Source organism: Anolis carolinensis, chromosome 4, assembly GCF_035594765.1.
Source record: "Anolis carolinensis isolate JA03-04 chromosome 4, rAnoCar3.1.pri, whole genome shotgun sequence".
In the NCBI taxonomy this organism is placed as follows: domain Eukaryota; kingdom Metazoa; phylum Chordata; class Lepidosauria; order Squamata; family Dactyloidae; genus Anolis; species Anolis carolinensis.
In genome coordinates this window covers 177133956-177149296 of record NC_085844.1, presented here as the reverse complement: position 1 = coordinate 177149296, position 15341 = coordinate 177133956, and the positions used below count along the sequence as shown (strand labels likewise).

Here is a 15341-nt window from a genome sequence, read left to right as displayed (position 1 = left end):
TGTTGCTGGCCTAGGCACAGTGTTTAGGACGCTTTTGCCCAGGGTTGAGGACGGAAGGAAGTGACTCCGTAGAGGAAGTGAGGAGCGAAGACTCAAAGCGGAAGTTCTTCGTCGGGGCAGAGGCGAGAGCGCCTTTTACCGTATCCCTCCGGCCTTCCTTCTCCGGCTCCGAGGCCATGGCGAACCGGACCGTGAAGGACGCGCACAGCATCCACGGCACGAACCCGCAATACCTGGTGGAGAAGATTATCCGCACCCGCATCTACGAGTCCAAGTACTGGAAGGAAGAGTGCTTCGGCCTCACAGGTGAGGCTCGGTTGGCGTCTTTAAAGGGGAGGGCTGTTTGAATTAGTATTCCTTTAAGGAACTTACCATACTTTTAGGGCAGGCACATGGGCAAACTTGGGCCCTCCAGGAGTTTTGGACTTCAACTCCCCCAATTCCAAACAGCCTCGGGCCCCTTCCTTTTCGCCCTCAGCCGCTTAAGCACACGTTTGCCCATGCCTGATCTACACTGTAGAATTAATGCGGTTTGACACAGCTTTAATTGTCATGGCTCCATGCTGTGGGTTCCTGGGAGTTATATTTTGTTGAGGCATCAGCACTTGGGCAGAGAAAGCCAAAGACTTTCTAAAACCACACCTCCCAAGAGTCCCTAGCTTTGAGCGACATCAAAGTGGTGTCAAGCTGCATTAATTCTACAGGAGAGGTGTACCTCTAATTATGGGTATGCTTATATATTACTTTCAGTGCAAAGGATTGTCTCTAAACATGTTTGTTTATTTATTTACCGTATTTGTACCTTGCCCTTCTCAGCCCCAAGGGGGACTTACAGTGGCCTCACGTATCAGCAACAATTCAATGCCTTAAGATAACATACAGTTGGTAAGCATCTATATTAAAGACCAGAAAATTAAAACATCTAAAAACGATTCCATCATTTGTTAAAATCACATAATTTAATTCTGGAGACAGTTCATCGCTCTATTTTGAGAGTGATCTGCAAACGAATTAGGGGCAATTCATATTACTGTGCTAAAGTTCCATGTGTTTGTTAATATGTTTTTCAAGCATAGGGAAGCTTGGGGTTTTTTATTTTGTCAAAAGCGACTTGGGAACATACTGCAAGTCGCTTCTGGTGTGAGAGAATCGGCTGTCTACAGAGATGTTGCCCAGGGGCACCCAGATGTGTTACCATCCTGCTGGGAGGCTGCAGTAGCAGCTTTAAGACTAACTGGTTTCTATTTTTGCATGAGTTATTCTTAAAGTTGCTGCCACATTCTTTTCTTTTTTCTTTTTTTTTTTTGGTATTTGGGATATTTGAGTTACTGCTAGTATCTTTCTGGAAAAAAAACCTTCTCATTAATCACCAGCAGAAACTAAATTTCTTTCTGTTTGATTCTTGTTATAGCTGAACTGGTTGTAGACAAAGCTATGGAGCTGCGATACACTGGTGGAGTTTATGGTGGAAACATCAAGCCCACACCATTCTTGTGTTTGACTTTGAAAATGCTGCAGATACAGCCTGAAAAGGATATAATTGTTGAATTTATAAAAAATGAAGATTTCAAGTAAGAAAAAAATAATCCTGTTATGATTATGTAGTTTATGTCAGGCTTCTTAAACTTTTTCCAGTTTTTCTACCTGAAAAGTTTTGTGACCCCAAGTACATAGGTATATAAAATAGGTATGAAAATCAAATATTTGTTGAAAATAAATCAGCATTTGTAAGTCTTGCTAAACAGGCTGATTTTCCGTTTTATGAAGTACATCTGAAGCAATTTCTGCAGAGCCCACTGTAAACACTGCATGTTGCTGCCAACAGATTTGGGTAAATGGGCGACATTCAGAAATTTATGTGACCCCAACATTAAGTTAAGGGGACCCCATTTGGGGTCAGGGCCACTGAAAGTAGTAGTTTAAATTAGTAGTAAGGTCTTTTTCACTAATATTTTAACAGTGTTCTAATCCATAGTGTAATATTTTATAATTTCTACTTGTATTGTTTCTACTTTGCTAAGCCATTACCCTCACCATCCAAAGTTCAAGTTAGTCTTGCGCTATGATAATTACTTGGTGATCTTATTGATGTACTTCAGCTTTTTTTCCCTTTACATTGATTTTACTAAGCAGCAGATGAGACTCCTCGTCATTACTGTAATGAAAAGTGTTATGGCAGTTTCAAGAGAGATCAATTGAAAGGTCGCCTTTTCATTGTCATTGGGAAACATTCTGAACTTTTTTTGTATTTTCTACTTTTCAGGTACGTGAGGTTGCTGGGAGCATTGTATATGAGATTAACTGGCACTGCTATAGACTGCTACAAATACCTTGAACCCCTGTACAATGATTATCGAAAAATAAAAAGCCAAAATAGAAATGGAGGTAAATGGACTGACTTCATAACTTTTCTGTTTGGCTCTTTCCTTGTTTCCAAACCTTTATGAAATTATCAAATGATGATAACATGATGTCCACATGTCCATGGCCAGTTGAAATAGCGGATTTGGAGGAGCCACTATACAGCTTTCTTTTACACTTTGCATTATTATAGAAATTAATAGTAGTTCTCCCTTGTTTTCCAGAGTTTGAGCTAATGCACGTTGATGAGTTTATTGATCAACTGCTTCATGATGAGCGCATGTGTGATATCATTTTACCTAGACTACAGGTGTGTAATTGCTGCATTATGAGATAAATATATATAATTGTATATAAACCTATCTCATGTTAGGTTTGGGGGCCAAAATAATGTATTTTGATATGACCCAATGATAATTCGAGGGTCAATCTGTGAAGAGGTGAAAACACCAATGCTGCCTTAGGGAGGCAGCCACTTACCACCACTTCCCTGTCCAGGAATTCAAAACGGCCAGAAATGGTACCATGGCAGAGAGAGTAGAGGGGGGTTAGTGCTTCTTTTAGGTTTTTCCAGGATGGATAAAGCTCTAGCCTTTTGCCACTCTACTCAAAGAAGGGGATGGGTCCTTTTGATAAGAGTTAAGGAACAATACTCAGATTGACTCACGGATAAATTGACCCAGGTTGATTTTTTGACCTAAATTTCTAGATTATATATAATTATATAGGGGGTAAATTGATTCTCAAATCCTGGGTTTTAAAGAAAAGGAACCTCAGTTATAATGGTTGGAAAAGAGAAGACATTTCTGGATTTGCACATCGGGATTATACTTTCGTGATTTCTTTTTTCCCATTTAAGTATTGCCTGTATTGATTAAATATTTGTCCTTTTCAGAAACGATACGTCCTAGAAGAAGCTGAACAACTGGAAACACGCATTAGTGCTTTGGAAGAGGATATGGATGATGTGGAGTCTAGTGAAGATGAGGAAGAGGAGGATGAAAAGGTTTAAATGATTATTGATTTTTTTATAGTGTGAAAGAATGACATCTGTGTATCATGAGGCCATGCTTTTGTATAGTGCTCAGTTGATAAGCTTAAGACTTGGCCTTAGCTGTAGACAACATTTATATCTGATTATTATGTTGTCCATAATAGAATTGTCAGACATGTACTTTAGAAAATATTTTATGCCTATGAAATAGGTTATTGAATCTAATTAAGGCATTTGCAGTTGAGTATAGAGATGGCATTGCTTTTATGATATTTTGTTCAGAATGCTCTTTTTATTAATATTTTCAGCTGGAGAGAGCTCCCTCACCTGATCACAGGCGAAGAGGCTACAGAGATCTAGACAAGCCCCGCAGATCTCCAACTATGCGTTATAGGAGAAGCCGAAGTAGATCTCCTAGAAGGTAATGCTTGGGGAGTTACCATAATATTTTCAAAACAGTGTGAAACAAAAGCTTAAAAAAGTACAGAATAACATTTGTGGTTTTCCTTCCGGTTTTGTTTTTAGGCGAAGCCGTTCTCCCAAGAGGAGAAGGTAGGAAACCTATTAAGTTAACTTGATTTTTTAAAAACAGTGTAAGACTTTTACTAATCATCTCTGACTTTACAGTCCGTCACCACGCCGAGAAAGACATCGCAGCAAGAGCCCAAGACGGCATAGAAGTAGATCCAGAGAAAGACGCCACAGATCAAGATCTAAATCACCAGGTAATGGTTGTGAAAGGAGGAAGCTATGAGTGTTTCTTTGACATTTTGTCAATCTGTTTCTCATTTTTAACTACTGAGATAAATCAAAATACTTGAACAATTAAAACATTTAAACCCAGTTCATTGCAATTCTGATTTAATTACTTGGTGCTTGTCTTGATGGTGAACAGATTTATAGTATTTTATATTTTCTCAGCAGGGCATCACCGTAGCCACAGACATCGCAGCCATTCCAAGTCCCCAGAAAGGTACGTACTGCACATGTTTTTGCATAATGAAGATAATGTAGGGATTACAAACTTTTCTCTTCTTATACCCAAAGAATTGTCTTTATAGCTTTTCTTCCAATCCTAAATTTAAATACAATTTATATTTATTTGCTAGAGGCTTTGGTTTTCATAAAAACCCAGTTACTTCATAGCAAAAGTATCAACTATTAACTGAAGAGTGATAAGCTGTTATTCTTCTTTCAGATCTAAGAAGAGTCATAAAAAGAGTCGTCGAGGAAATGAGTAACATTATGTACTTCATGAATCTCAGCCACTTTTTTGTAGATGAAAGACGGCAGGACCAGTAGAAGTTGCTTTGGTAGAAAGTTGTTTTAGTATTGCTAGGGTTTGTGTGTGTGTTTTTTTAAAAAAAAGAAAATATGGTGTTATTCAGTATTTTGTTAAAGGGGAATTTTTTCAATCTATGTTCTGGTCATATCTAGAGCTTGGAAATGCTAGAAAACCCAGCCAGGAAGGCTACTGGTCATAATGACTTAGGCATTCTAGAAATTATAGACCAGCAAGATATGATTTCTAGACTCCTCTCCCAAGGGAAACTTATGCTAGAAGATATGAAGTTTAAATTATTTTGAAAGCAAGTGCATACTTGTTATAATAGCAAGACAAGACACTTTAAATTCATTGCCAGAACTATTAGTGAAGCCTTGTCTATTTGGACTTTGTAAAAAACTGATGCGATTTGTATGTAATTCCTGATTTTAACAGATCCAACAAGCTGTCAGAGGCTAATTCTATAGCAAGTTATTTTTATGTGTGCCACAAAAATACTACTGTGATTTATTAAAAATGTTTGATAAACAAGCTAAAGTATATGTGTCAAGGTACAGATACCACGAAGTCAGTCCCAAGTACAAAGTAACAATAGTTTAATGAAGAAACAGCTCAAAAGAATAAAAAATGCTTAACAGCAGCAAAATAGTATTCAAAAACAAACACAGACCAACCAGTCAAAAAGGAGGTAAAACAGACAGTCCCAAAGTCCTAAAAAAATCCCAACCCACTAACCAAAATACCCGGCAGAGGTATTCGCTATCGTTTCAGCTAACACGTTCCAAGATGAAGTAAAGTCGTAGTCAAGCTGGTCCAGGGGTCATCCACAGCAAACAGGATACAGCAGCAGCATCAACGTCCAATCCAAAGTCAGGGAACAAGAGCAAACACAATGTCCAGAAGCGATCCGAGGTCCAAACCAAGAACAGTAGCAAATCCCAAAGAATCCACTAAGTTCAGGAATCACGACCCAGCATAACATGCAACCCAGCATGCACTTTGCCAGTCGCAAGGTCCCTATTGCAACCAGTCCTCCTTTTATTACAAACCTTCCTCTGAGTTGCAATCAGCCAACGCCCCACCCTCAGCTGCTTCTGCATTCTCCTCCAAACTAGAATCAGACAACACCCCACGCTCAGCTGCCAGTTGTGCTGCCTGAGCTGCTCTTTGCCTTGCCTGCCAAGCAACCCTTCTCTTGCTTCTACTTACATCCTCCCAAACAGCAGGCAAATCATTTTCCCTCAAAGTTTCATTCCCAACAGATCTGAATGTGCCACTACTTGTAGGCTCCTCACCCACTTCTGCTACTTTTGTCCAATCCAGCTCATCCACAACCTCATCAGTGTCACTCCCAGCACTTCTCATAGAAACTGCTTCATTGTCAAACCCATCATCCCCATCTAACCCTTCAAAAGACTCTTCATCAGTGGGTTCAGTAAGTATTTGCCGAATCCTCTTCTGCTGTTGCTCTTCTATAGGATCTTGTTCCCAAGTAGACCTTTCTGCCTGCCTACTCTCCAACTCCCTGTTGTTACTACTACTCAGACTCATCCACAACAATATGTCTGTCCTGGATGTAACTATGTCATCAGAGGAGCTTAATTTAATTAGGATATTTTTATAAAAGAGAACTACATGCTAAAATGAGTGAAATTGCTTATATTTCTGCTCTGTATCAAAAATACAATAGAAGCCATGAATTCAATAGGACATGTTTTGGGATAAGGCTGTAGACTTGAAAACATGCCCAAATTTAGATTTACATCTGTGGTTGTGCTTATTCATGAGCTTGCATTTCCCACCTCAATTTGGGGCTCCCATGTGAACAGCAGTCCCATCATCCTTAAGAGGTGGAGTGGGGGCAAGGAGTCCTCCCCAGCACCACCGCTGTCCTATGCTGGGAGGCAGGACAGGGCTTGTACTTTTGTTGTTTAGTGGGAGGGGAGGACATTACTCATTTATATATATATATAGATATACAGAATGCAAAAAACAAATGTAATAAAATCGTGAATGTGTATGCTATTCAAAAGTATTCAAGAGGAAACTCTGAATTCTCCAAGGATGTGAGTGCTCCTAGGTCCGTGATGGCAAACCTATGACACGCGTAGCCATTTTTGATGACATCGAGAAAGATATTTCATCCTCAGCTCCTATACGGCCAGGTGCAGAAGATAAAACATTTGCTGTAGTGTTGACACTCTTGTGCCGGAGGTCTGCAGGCCAAAACAACGGAACTCCGGCACAGAGCGTCTAGTTCTGGGACTTCTGGTTATTTATTTATTTACAGTATTTATATTCCACCTTTCTTTCTCACCCTGAAGCGGACTCAGGACGGATCACAATACACATGTATATGGCAAACATTCAATGCCATTAGACTGCAAAAGCAGATGAAGGCTGCAATAGATAAGAGGCCACCAATCATCATGATAACTATATTTTGGATTAAGTGAGGGGGAGGCTGGGAGAGGCGAAGGCCTGTGCTATGGGTGCCGTTTCCTACCATTAGAAATAGTGAAGTGACACACCACCTGAGTTATGTTTGGTTTTTTGGCGAATTTTGACACCAAGCTCAAAAGGTTGCCCATCACTGTCCTAGGTGAATTTTATTGCTAAAAAACTATTCATTCTTAACTTTATTATTAAATACAATTAAAATCATGTTTAAAACTGATAATTCCCCCCCAGAAACCCACCTGCAACCTCCTCAGCAGCCTGCCCCAAATGCCTGATGCCTGTGAAAAGCAAGCAGAGATGTGGCCATCACGGTCTCTCTTGGGAGGAAGTTCCAACCTCTGGGAGAAGCCACCGAAAAGTTCCTTTCGCATGTTCTCATCAAACAAGCTTTAAAGTGTGGTGGGACAGAGATTCCCCCCAGATGATTGTAGATTTCTAACAGACTCAGACATACGGTCTGTCAGATAACCTAGCCCAATCCATGTAACACCTCATGAGGATTTCTTACAGGTTTGTTTATTCATATGCCAACTTAGGCATCTGAATGCTAGAAAGTAAGAATTCATGGAATCCACAGTAGTAAAAACTGACATCATTACACATACAGAAAAATGTATCTTTATTTTGATTTCTAATTTTGCAATTTATTTTTTTCCTTTTAAAAAGTTTTTGGCACTACATTGCTTTGTAAAGAAATGACAATCTTTAACACATAAAATCCCTTTCTAATTTCTTTTTAGAATAGATATAAAGTCTGAACCAAAGTATGAATAAAGCTAATAGAAAATAAACAACTTAATTTTAAAAACTCTCTTTACAGTTTTATCAAGATAAAATAAAATACAGTTCCCCTTAAAAATAGGGTAATAAAATAGATGACATTTATCACTTATTCTTGTGACATTGGTAAAAACTATATTTTATATCTATGTACAAATGATACAGTTAAAAACAATTTTAAATAATCTCTTATCTAAACATGTTGCAATAAGATTTTATCCTTAACCTGATTTCTTCCCATCCCTTTATTCAAACTTCATTTTTTCTGCTGAATAAAATTCACGTTCAAGTGTGGGTGGCCTTGAGACAGAAGCGAAAACCGCTGGTTGTTCTGCATCAGTAACCCAGCTAAAAGAAAAAATGGGTCGTTATTTTAGGAAATATCACTTCACTGAATTTAGCATACTGGTTCAAAAGCAAATATTAAACTCCCTGCTGCTAATGGAGTACTCATTCTGTGTCTGCTTAATTTTGTATCAATCTTCCCTTGAAGTTGACAATGGCTTAATAGAATGATGCTCTAGAAACCACCATATTTTTAAATCTATCATACTACTGATTGGAAGGCGCACATTAACTTCAATACCACCAGCATAAAAAAGCTTTAGTTTTATATATGAAAAGGACCTCTGATTCTACGATGCGCCCCGTTTTTAGAGATGAGGGAAAGTGCATCTTAGAAGATATGCAATATATACAGCGGAGATGGAAACGTCTACAGTATAGATCGCCATATCAGACAAGGTTCCTTCCCACAGGAAGGACATCATTATGTCAAGATGCAAATAAATAAAATAACCATATTTTAGCTTCTAAGACTTATTCAAAATATGTTTTGTTCTCTAAATACGTGACCTTAAAAGATGTAAAATCATCTACAAAACCCCCCAACTATATTATATGATTTTTACATCTTTCTGCAGGCTCATTTTCAAACTGTTGATTTCTGTTTCAGTGATATTATTTCAGAATGAATAGCTTAAGACAGTGATGTCAACCAGTGGTGTCCAGATGTTTTGGACTTCAGCTCCCAAAATTCCTGACCATTAGGCAAGCTGGCTACAGTTTCTGGAGTTGGAGGTCCAAACACCTGGAGGGCCACAACTCTGACACCTCTGGCTCAAGAGCTCCCGCCAACAAAAGTGGAAAAGTCAGTAGAAGGGTTCCAGTTTCTTGATGTCTTTATTCCTAGTACCTTGGGGGTAGAAAGGTTTGTTCAGTGGGTAGCTGGCATTTCCCTGCTGCACGTAATTTGGAGACATACTGTAAGGCCATGTCCCTCGAAGCAGAGGAAAATGGGCAGGGGATCCATGGTCCCAAGGAGCAGCAGCAGCAGCCGGAGAGGGATTCGTTTTACCAAACTGTCCTTGGAAGGCCTGATCTAAATTTCATTTAAAAGCGGGGGAAATTGAATATTGAATTCACAAGACAACAACCACTTCACCAGTTAACAGTGTCAATTTTTGCCAAATGAACAGTTATGTTTAAATGCATAATTAAACTTTTCCAGCTTAGTATTTTTATCAAAATTTTTGAACACACATTTGTGCAGTGCAAAAGGGAAACTAGAATAAGTTCTACGAACTATACAGGTGGGAAACAAATGTGAAAGAAACAGTTCATAAATGTTATATTCAAGACAAATATTAAAAATATACACTTGTCTGATTATATCAAGGGAGAAAGTTCTCTCAGTATTTAAAAAAATCTGAAGTAAGTGCACATTAAACAAGACATACAGAAAAGTATACGACAGAATCGAGTAGGATAAAATTAACCAGCACTGATCATCTACAAGATTTTACAGAAGTGCTGCAACCCATTTGTTCTGTGGCAGGTTTTAAGTTTTTACTTGGATTTGGATGTAATGCAGTTATTCCATAAGCAGAACATTTCTTCTGCCTTAGAAGGGCATGTTTAGACTCTATTTTAATGTTCTCAAAATTATGAATATACCAAAGCTATTAAACCAAGATTGGTGGAAGGCTAAGGGGCCAAACTGGTCTCCAAGAAGACTTTGGAGGTTTCTGCTCCACATTTCTCCTTCCCAAATATGTTTTCTTCCCTGCACACATCTAGCAGGCATTTTTGAAATATCTGGGGGTAGAGGAGGCTCTGGGTCACTTTAGACCCAGGAAATGCCTACCATTTAATAACAGAAATGGATAGGAAATCACAATTGGTTCCAAAGACTTTTTCATGGATCCTCAAAATGTAGTGGAAATACTTTGTAAATGCTTTCTATTAGGCTTGTGCATTTTGACAGAACTTCAGCTGGCCGGATACTGGTAGACACCCCCCCCCCCCGGTATCTATTTTCACGTGCCTCCCAAAAACGGGTGGGTAGCTGGATAGCAGTTTTTGGTCCATAGCCGAAAAATGCGGCTAGATCTGGCCCACTGGCGGCAATGGGGAACTTACGAGGCTCCCCTTTCAGTTCCTTGGAGCCTTTCCTTTTTTCCTTCAAGGGAGCCTGGGTATCAACAAAGGGTTAAGAAAGCACCCTATCCAGCCCATTATTGGGGAGGGGGGGGGGCTTCACATAGGTTCCCCTTCCATATCCTTAATTAAGACCTAGATTAAACAGGTTTAATGCTTTGTTAAAGCTGTTTCTATTCTAGGGGACAGGCACTGCAGGCAAGCATGTGCTTTCTCTCCTTGCAGCATGTCACGAGCTTTCCAAGGCATTTTAAAGAGGCCCAGGGAAGGAAGAGCAATGAGCTGGAGCTATACTTCCTGGGCTTTATTTGAAAAACTCTTTTTTCTCTACTGCAGGCCCAGTCTGGAGTAGGCATGCTTCAATCTCTTTTCTGCTTCTGATTTAATGCTTCCTTAAACCTGTTTCTTCTTTCTACTCTAGAGGAGAGATAACTAGGTGGCAGTATTTTTCAGAGAATGAGGGTTCTTTTTATTTGCGGGGATTTTTTATTATTATTATTATTATTATTATTATTATTATTATTATTATTATTATCATCTTTTAGAAGTATATGAAGAAAAGGAAGGGAAGGGGGGGGAAGCTAAAAGGGTGACTCTCCCAAGCCCCCAAATGCATGCACCCCACCCACCCATCCCCCACACATCCCCAACTCCCAGTCAGTCCCACTAAATAAAAAAAATCAAGAAAATAAAGGAAAACCAAAAATATTAAACTATGGTGCCAAATAGGGGAGGAGGAGCCGAAATCGAATGCCACGTGGTCCCATTACAGATGGGAATCCATGATGGCTGGGCCCTTGTCGTTATGGGCACCTGAACAAACCGAAGAAGCTAGATTGCCCGAAGGAAACGGCTAAAAATGGATCTGTGGTCAAGCCTACTTTCTATGCAACAAAGGACAATGGGTACAGCTTTCTGGGTAAGCATATAATTGTCTAGTTCCCAACCCCATTTGGACTCCAGCTTTGGTATCCATATTTTTCTGCAGAAAGCCCAAACTTTTATCTTTAAAATGTATCCTTCTAAAGCAACTCACATCATCAAATATTTTATGTGTACTTTACATGCCATCTTGCCCTTTCAAATATTCACAAAATTGTTAAAGACATTAATTCTTATGTGTGTCCTCCAAAAGCACCAGATAGAATGAATCGATTGAGAAATGTTGAGAAAAGACACCATCAGTATTGGTACAAAAGAGGAAACAACAGAAGAGAGTTACCTGCATTCCCCACCGTGCCATTGTTCACCAGTGAGCTTAGAGTCACAGAGTTGTGCCAGTGTCCCTCAGGAGAATTGCTGGGGATTCCTACCGGCCTGGCAGCAGGCTGTGCAAAGATGATACTGGGATCATTCAAGCTTAGGCTGCTCTGATTATTGGGTGAGTTGCTGCTGCCAGCCCTCACAGGGAAAGGAACGTTTGTAGCATGAGAAGGATTACCCGGTGCAGAGTGAATGACAGGCCACGAGGTGTTAGGGAGTTGGATTTGGTGGTGATGCATCTGAAACAGTCCCAGGTTAGGCAAGTTGGGATACTGACCTGGGGGAGATTGGGCAAAGTTAAACAAAGGCAGCTGGACCTGGGTCCCCGGCTGGGGCTGCAGGACATGATTAGACGGGGCTATTGGCTGTGGCTGAGTCTGGTTAATGGAGGCTGGTGGAGAGGAATTCTGGGTAAATTGTTGAGGCTGAGGAGAGTAAGATGACGGATGCGAATCTGACTGAAAAGGGGGGAAAAGAAAGTAGTTTAGTTATTACATGTTATTTTGTGCACCTGAGGTGCAAAAATAACTTTCCTCGATTACTATATAATCCCAAGTCGAAAAAGAGCAAACTACAATCAGTTGCAAAAATATTATTGAAAGTTGATTAATCAAAAAGCTCTATCACTGAAAAACAATTATATTACTAAAGCAAAAGTTAGCAAATAAGTTTTTCATTCACTAGCTGCATCTTAGTTAATTTGGTTTTTCATTTCCTTAGAATTACTGCTAAACTTGCAGTTTCTTCAGTGTAATCACTAAAGTATCATAGTTTAATTTATAACATTTTGGAATCTTTTGGAATAGGTTAAAATATTGCTAAGCAATAAGAGCTCTCTTGTACCAAGAAACCAGGTTTTCCTATACCATTATAAGAAATATTTTTCCTAATAGCATTATTCAAAGAACTACTTTTATCGAAAGCAACTTACACATTCTGATGGCTGCCTAGTGCGCAAAGGCCTTTCCACTTGCTGCGGAATTGATCCAGTTACTGGCTGTGCGTTGACAAGGCTTCGTACTAACTGAGCAGCTGGATAAAATGCACAGAACATGGGTTTTTAATATAAACAAAGAAATCAAGTATGTTGTGATCCAAAGCAATGATTTCTGTGCATCTAGAATTTTATTTACTCAGCATGTTGCAATCATGTCCTCAAACCATTTTTATAACTCAGTATTTTTTCTGCAGTGCTAACTATTCTATCAAAACCAGGAATATTCCTAATTATGTTTGCAGTTCTCAAATAAATATATTTCCTGCTCTTTAGATCCCAGCTGAAGCTCACTCTTAAAAGTCAGCAGAGAAATAATCCTTACATCTCCGGAGATCTCATAGTTTCATATCCTTGCTTTCAGAAAAAGAAGGACTGAAGGGGGACTCTGTTACTATTATGCGAGGAACACCTAAAAATGGGGGTATTTTAGTCACTATTTCACAGTGACTATTATGCGATAAAATGCGTTAGTAGGAAGTGGCATCTGGTGTGCAGGGAGAACATTTCTCCGATCTTGTTTTAAAGCAAAGAGTTTAGGGCAGTGTCAGCATTAATACTTCCCACCCCAAATGAATTCATCAGTGAGAGATTCTGTCATACACATTTTATTTGTTTGGATTCCACCATGAAATTGTTTGGATACCACCCCACAATAAATATCAGAGTATAAAATTGGAAGGAGGATAGTGGTAGAGTATTTTGCTTGAGTTGTTTTTTTTACCTTGAATGCCATTACTTCTTTGTCTTGTTTGTTTGAATTCAGGACAGTCCCTTCGAACATGTCCCACGTCACCACAGATAAAACATCTCTTTTCTCTAGTATCCCTGTCTTCCTCCTTTACTTCCTTTTCATCTTCTCTCTCATTCTCCTTTTTCTTCAATCTAAATGTAAACAAGTATTAACATATTCTCAAAGTTGTGTGGCTACTACAGAAGGCAACCAACCCAGAGGGAAAGAAAAAGCATTGACGATCAATTGCATATCTACTATATGGACCAAACAAGGCAGATTGAAGATGTAAATGAATCTTATTTCAAAAGAACTGTAAAATCTCATCTCTGAATTACTATAAGTGGTCTCCCTCTTTTCTCAGAGGCAATTGAAATCAGAAGTAACCGAAAGGAGGGTCACAGCTACATCATTACCATTTTTTTTAAATGACTCCAAATAACTTTCTGATCTCATTACCAGTCTAATCCTCCGGGACAAATAAAGAGTACTGTTCATGAAAACCTTAAAAAGGTAATGTAAAAGCATTTAGGTAATCTAGTACAATATTTTCATTGTTTTATACCAGCTTTTGAATACAGCCAAAGTTCAATCGCGCGGGGGGGAGAGAGAGAGAACATGAAATTTGAAAAAAGCAGTTTTCAGATCAACAACTTCAAGATGTAGTTTTCAGATAAAAATAACAAGAAAACAGGATGTGAAGAATTGGGTTTCTCTACAAAAACTGTAATCTTTTATATTCAACATGTATTTGTTTTAAATGAGAGGGTATGTAGTTTCCTAACCTCCTCCTTTTGGGGCAGTCCTTCATGTAGTGACCAATTTTGCCACAGACACGGCAACATCTGTCATTGGGTGCCAGTTCTCCATCAGTCAATACTTTTGAGTTAAAAAAATACTCCTAAAAAGGAAAGAAAATATTTTACCTACAAATTCTCTATGTTCACTTTCTACATGAAGAAACTAGGAACCAGGGAAATCACACACACAGAGAGAGGGGGGGAGCGAAAACAGCTGCACAGCATATTAAATATTAACATGTGGGGTGGGGATTGCACTGCTAAAACTTGAAATGTAAAAAAAGGAAAGCTAATCTAAATCAGTACAAACCTAGACTTGTCTGTTCAGAAGTAAGCAATATTGAGTTCAATGAAGCATACTCTTAAATAAGGTATTATAGGAAAGAAGCTGGTAGCTTTAACACGGCGTCAGGCAATCTAACATAGAGTAAGTTTTCTACTACTGGTCATATTTGCTGAGATTAATGGTAATTGTGAACCATAACAAATGGAAGCCCAAAGGCCCCCATCCTGATAAAAGGAATAATTATCAGGACTACATGAATGAGGAAAAGAATTATGAGGAAGTAAGGTCACATGCTTTGATAAAGAGTACTGAAAAGTGCTTGATTCAGCTCTATCAATATTTTTCTCCTCCTCTACCAAATCTGCTATTAAGCACCATCAATTCAACTTTGACTTATAGTGACCCTATGAATGAGACCAAGTTAACCAATCATCAACTCAGGTCTTGCGGATTCAGAGGCATGACTTCCCTGATGGAATCTATCCATCTGAATTGCAATCTTCCTCTTTTTCTACCTTTCACCTTAACAAAAAATGTTGTCTTTTCTTCTTGTGATATCTTCAAAGTATAACAGTCTCAGTTTAGTTTATTTCTAGGGAAAGTTCTGGCTTGATTTGCTCTAGCACCCACTTATTTGTCTTTTTAGATGTCCACAGGGTCCACAGAACTCCTCTCCAACACCATATTTCAAATGAGTTGGTTTTCTTTCTATTGGCTTTCTTTACTGTTCCAGCTTTCACAACCCTGTCCAGAAATTTGAAATGCAATGGCAAGGGCAATTCTAACATAAGCAATTATGTATCTTTACACTTCAGGAGCTTGCCTCTTTCCTTCATAGCTCCTCCTGCAAGTCCTAGTCTCCTAAATGCCAGTCTGGAATTGCATGAGTGTTAGCTACTTGTTTAAAGCACCATACACACATACTGTAATATCCAACCATTTATGC

At 39.0% G+C, this 15341-nt stretch overlaps 2 protein-coding genes across 5 annotated transcripts in view; one reads left to right on the top strand and one right to left on the bottom strand.

Moving 5' to 3' along the window:
* The first annotated feature begins 34 nt into the window (after positions 1 to 34).
* On the top strand, positions 35 to 5171 carry prpf38a (pre-mRNA processing factor 38A). 2 transcript variants are annotated; one of them, XM_008109579.3, is made up of 10 exons: positions 35 to 306; positions 1412 to 1571; positions 2264 to 2385; positions 2586 to 2671; positions 3257 to 3367; positions 3664 to 3776; positions 3881 to 3907; positions 3983 to 4080; positions 4277 to 4328; positions 4554 to 5171. In XM_008109579.3, the coding sequence occupies exons 1-10, from the start codon at positions 177 to 179 to the stop codon at positions 4594 to 4596; spliced, it is 942 nt and encodes a 313-aa protein (XP_008107786.1). In that variant the 5' UTR covers positions 35 to 176; the 3' UTR covers positions 4597 to 5171. The 2 variants fall into 2 exon arrangements, with proteins under 2 accessions (XP_008107786.1, XP_003220356.1); XM_003220308.4 differs by having other exon boundaries at positions 36 to 306; positions 4280 to 4328.
* Positions 5172 to 7702: 2531 nt separating this feature from the next.
* tut4 (terminal uridylyl transferase 4) overlaps positions 7703 to 15341 on the bottom strand; it is a 46838-nt gene continuing 39199 nt past the window's right edge. For all 3 annotated transcript variants that reach the window (XM_008109581.3, XM_003220287.4, XM_016993245.2), the window contains 6 exons: positions 14095 to 14210; positions 13301 to 13461; positions 12514 to 12614; positions 11542 to 12040; positions 9076 to 9261; positions 7703 to 8228 (listed from right to left, as the gene is read on the bottom strand). In XM_008109581.3, the coding sequence (XP_008107788.2) occupies positions 8137 to 8228; positions 9076 to 9261; positions 11542 to 12040; positions 12514 to 12614; positions 13301 to 13461; positions 14095 to 14210 (1155 nt within the window). In that variant the 3' untranslated portion in view covers positions 7703 to 8136. The remainder of the gene's footprint in view (positions 8229 to 9075; positions 9262 to 11541; positions 12041 to 12513; positions 12615 to 13300; positions 13462 to 14094; positions 14211 to 15341) is intronic.

Excerpts from the sequence above, each read along its gene's own strand:
- prpf38a (XM_008109579.3), top strand. The coding sequence starts at position 177 with ATGGCGAACCGGACCGTGAAGGACGCGCACAGCATCCACGGCACGAAC. Across the intron at positions 307-1,411 it reads AGAGTGCTTCGGCCTCACAG|CTGAACTGGTTGTAGACAAA; the intron begins GTGAGGCTCGGT and ends TTCTTGTTATAG. Across the intron at positions 3,908-3,982 it reads CGTTCTCCCAAGAGGAGAAG|TCCGTCACCACGCCGAGAAA; the intron begins GTAGGAAACCTA and ends CTGACTTTACAG.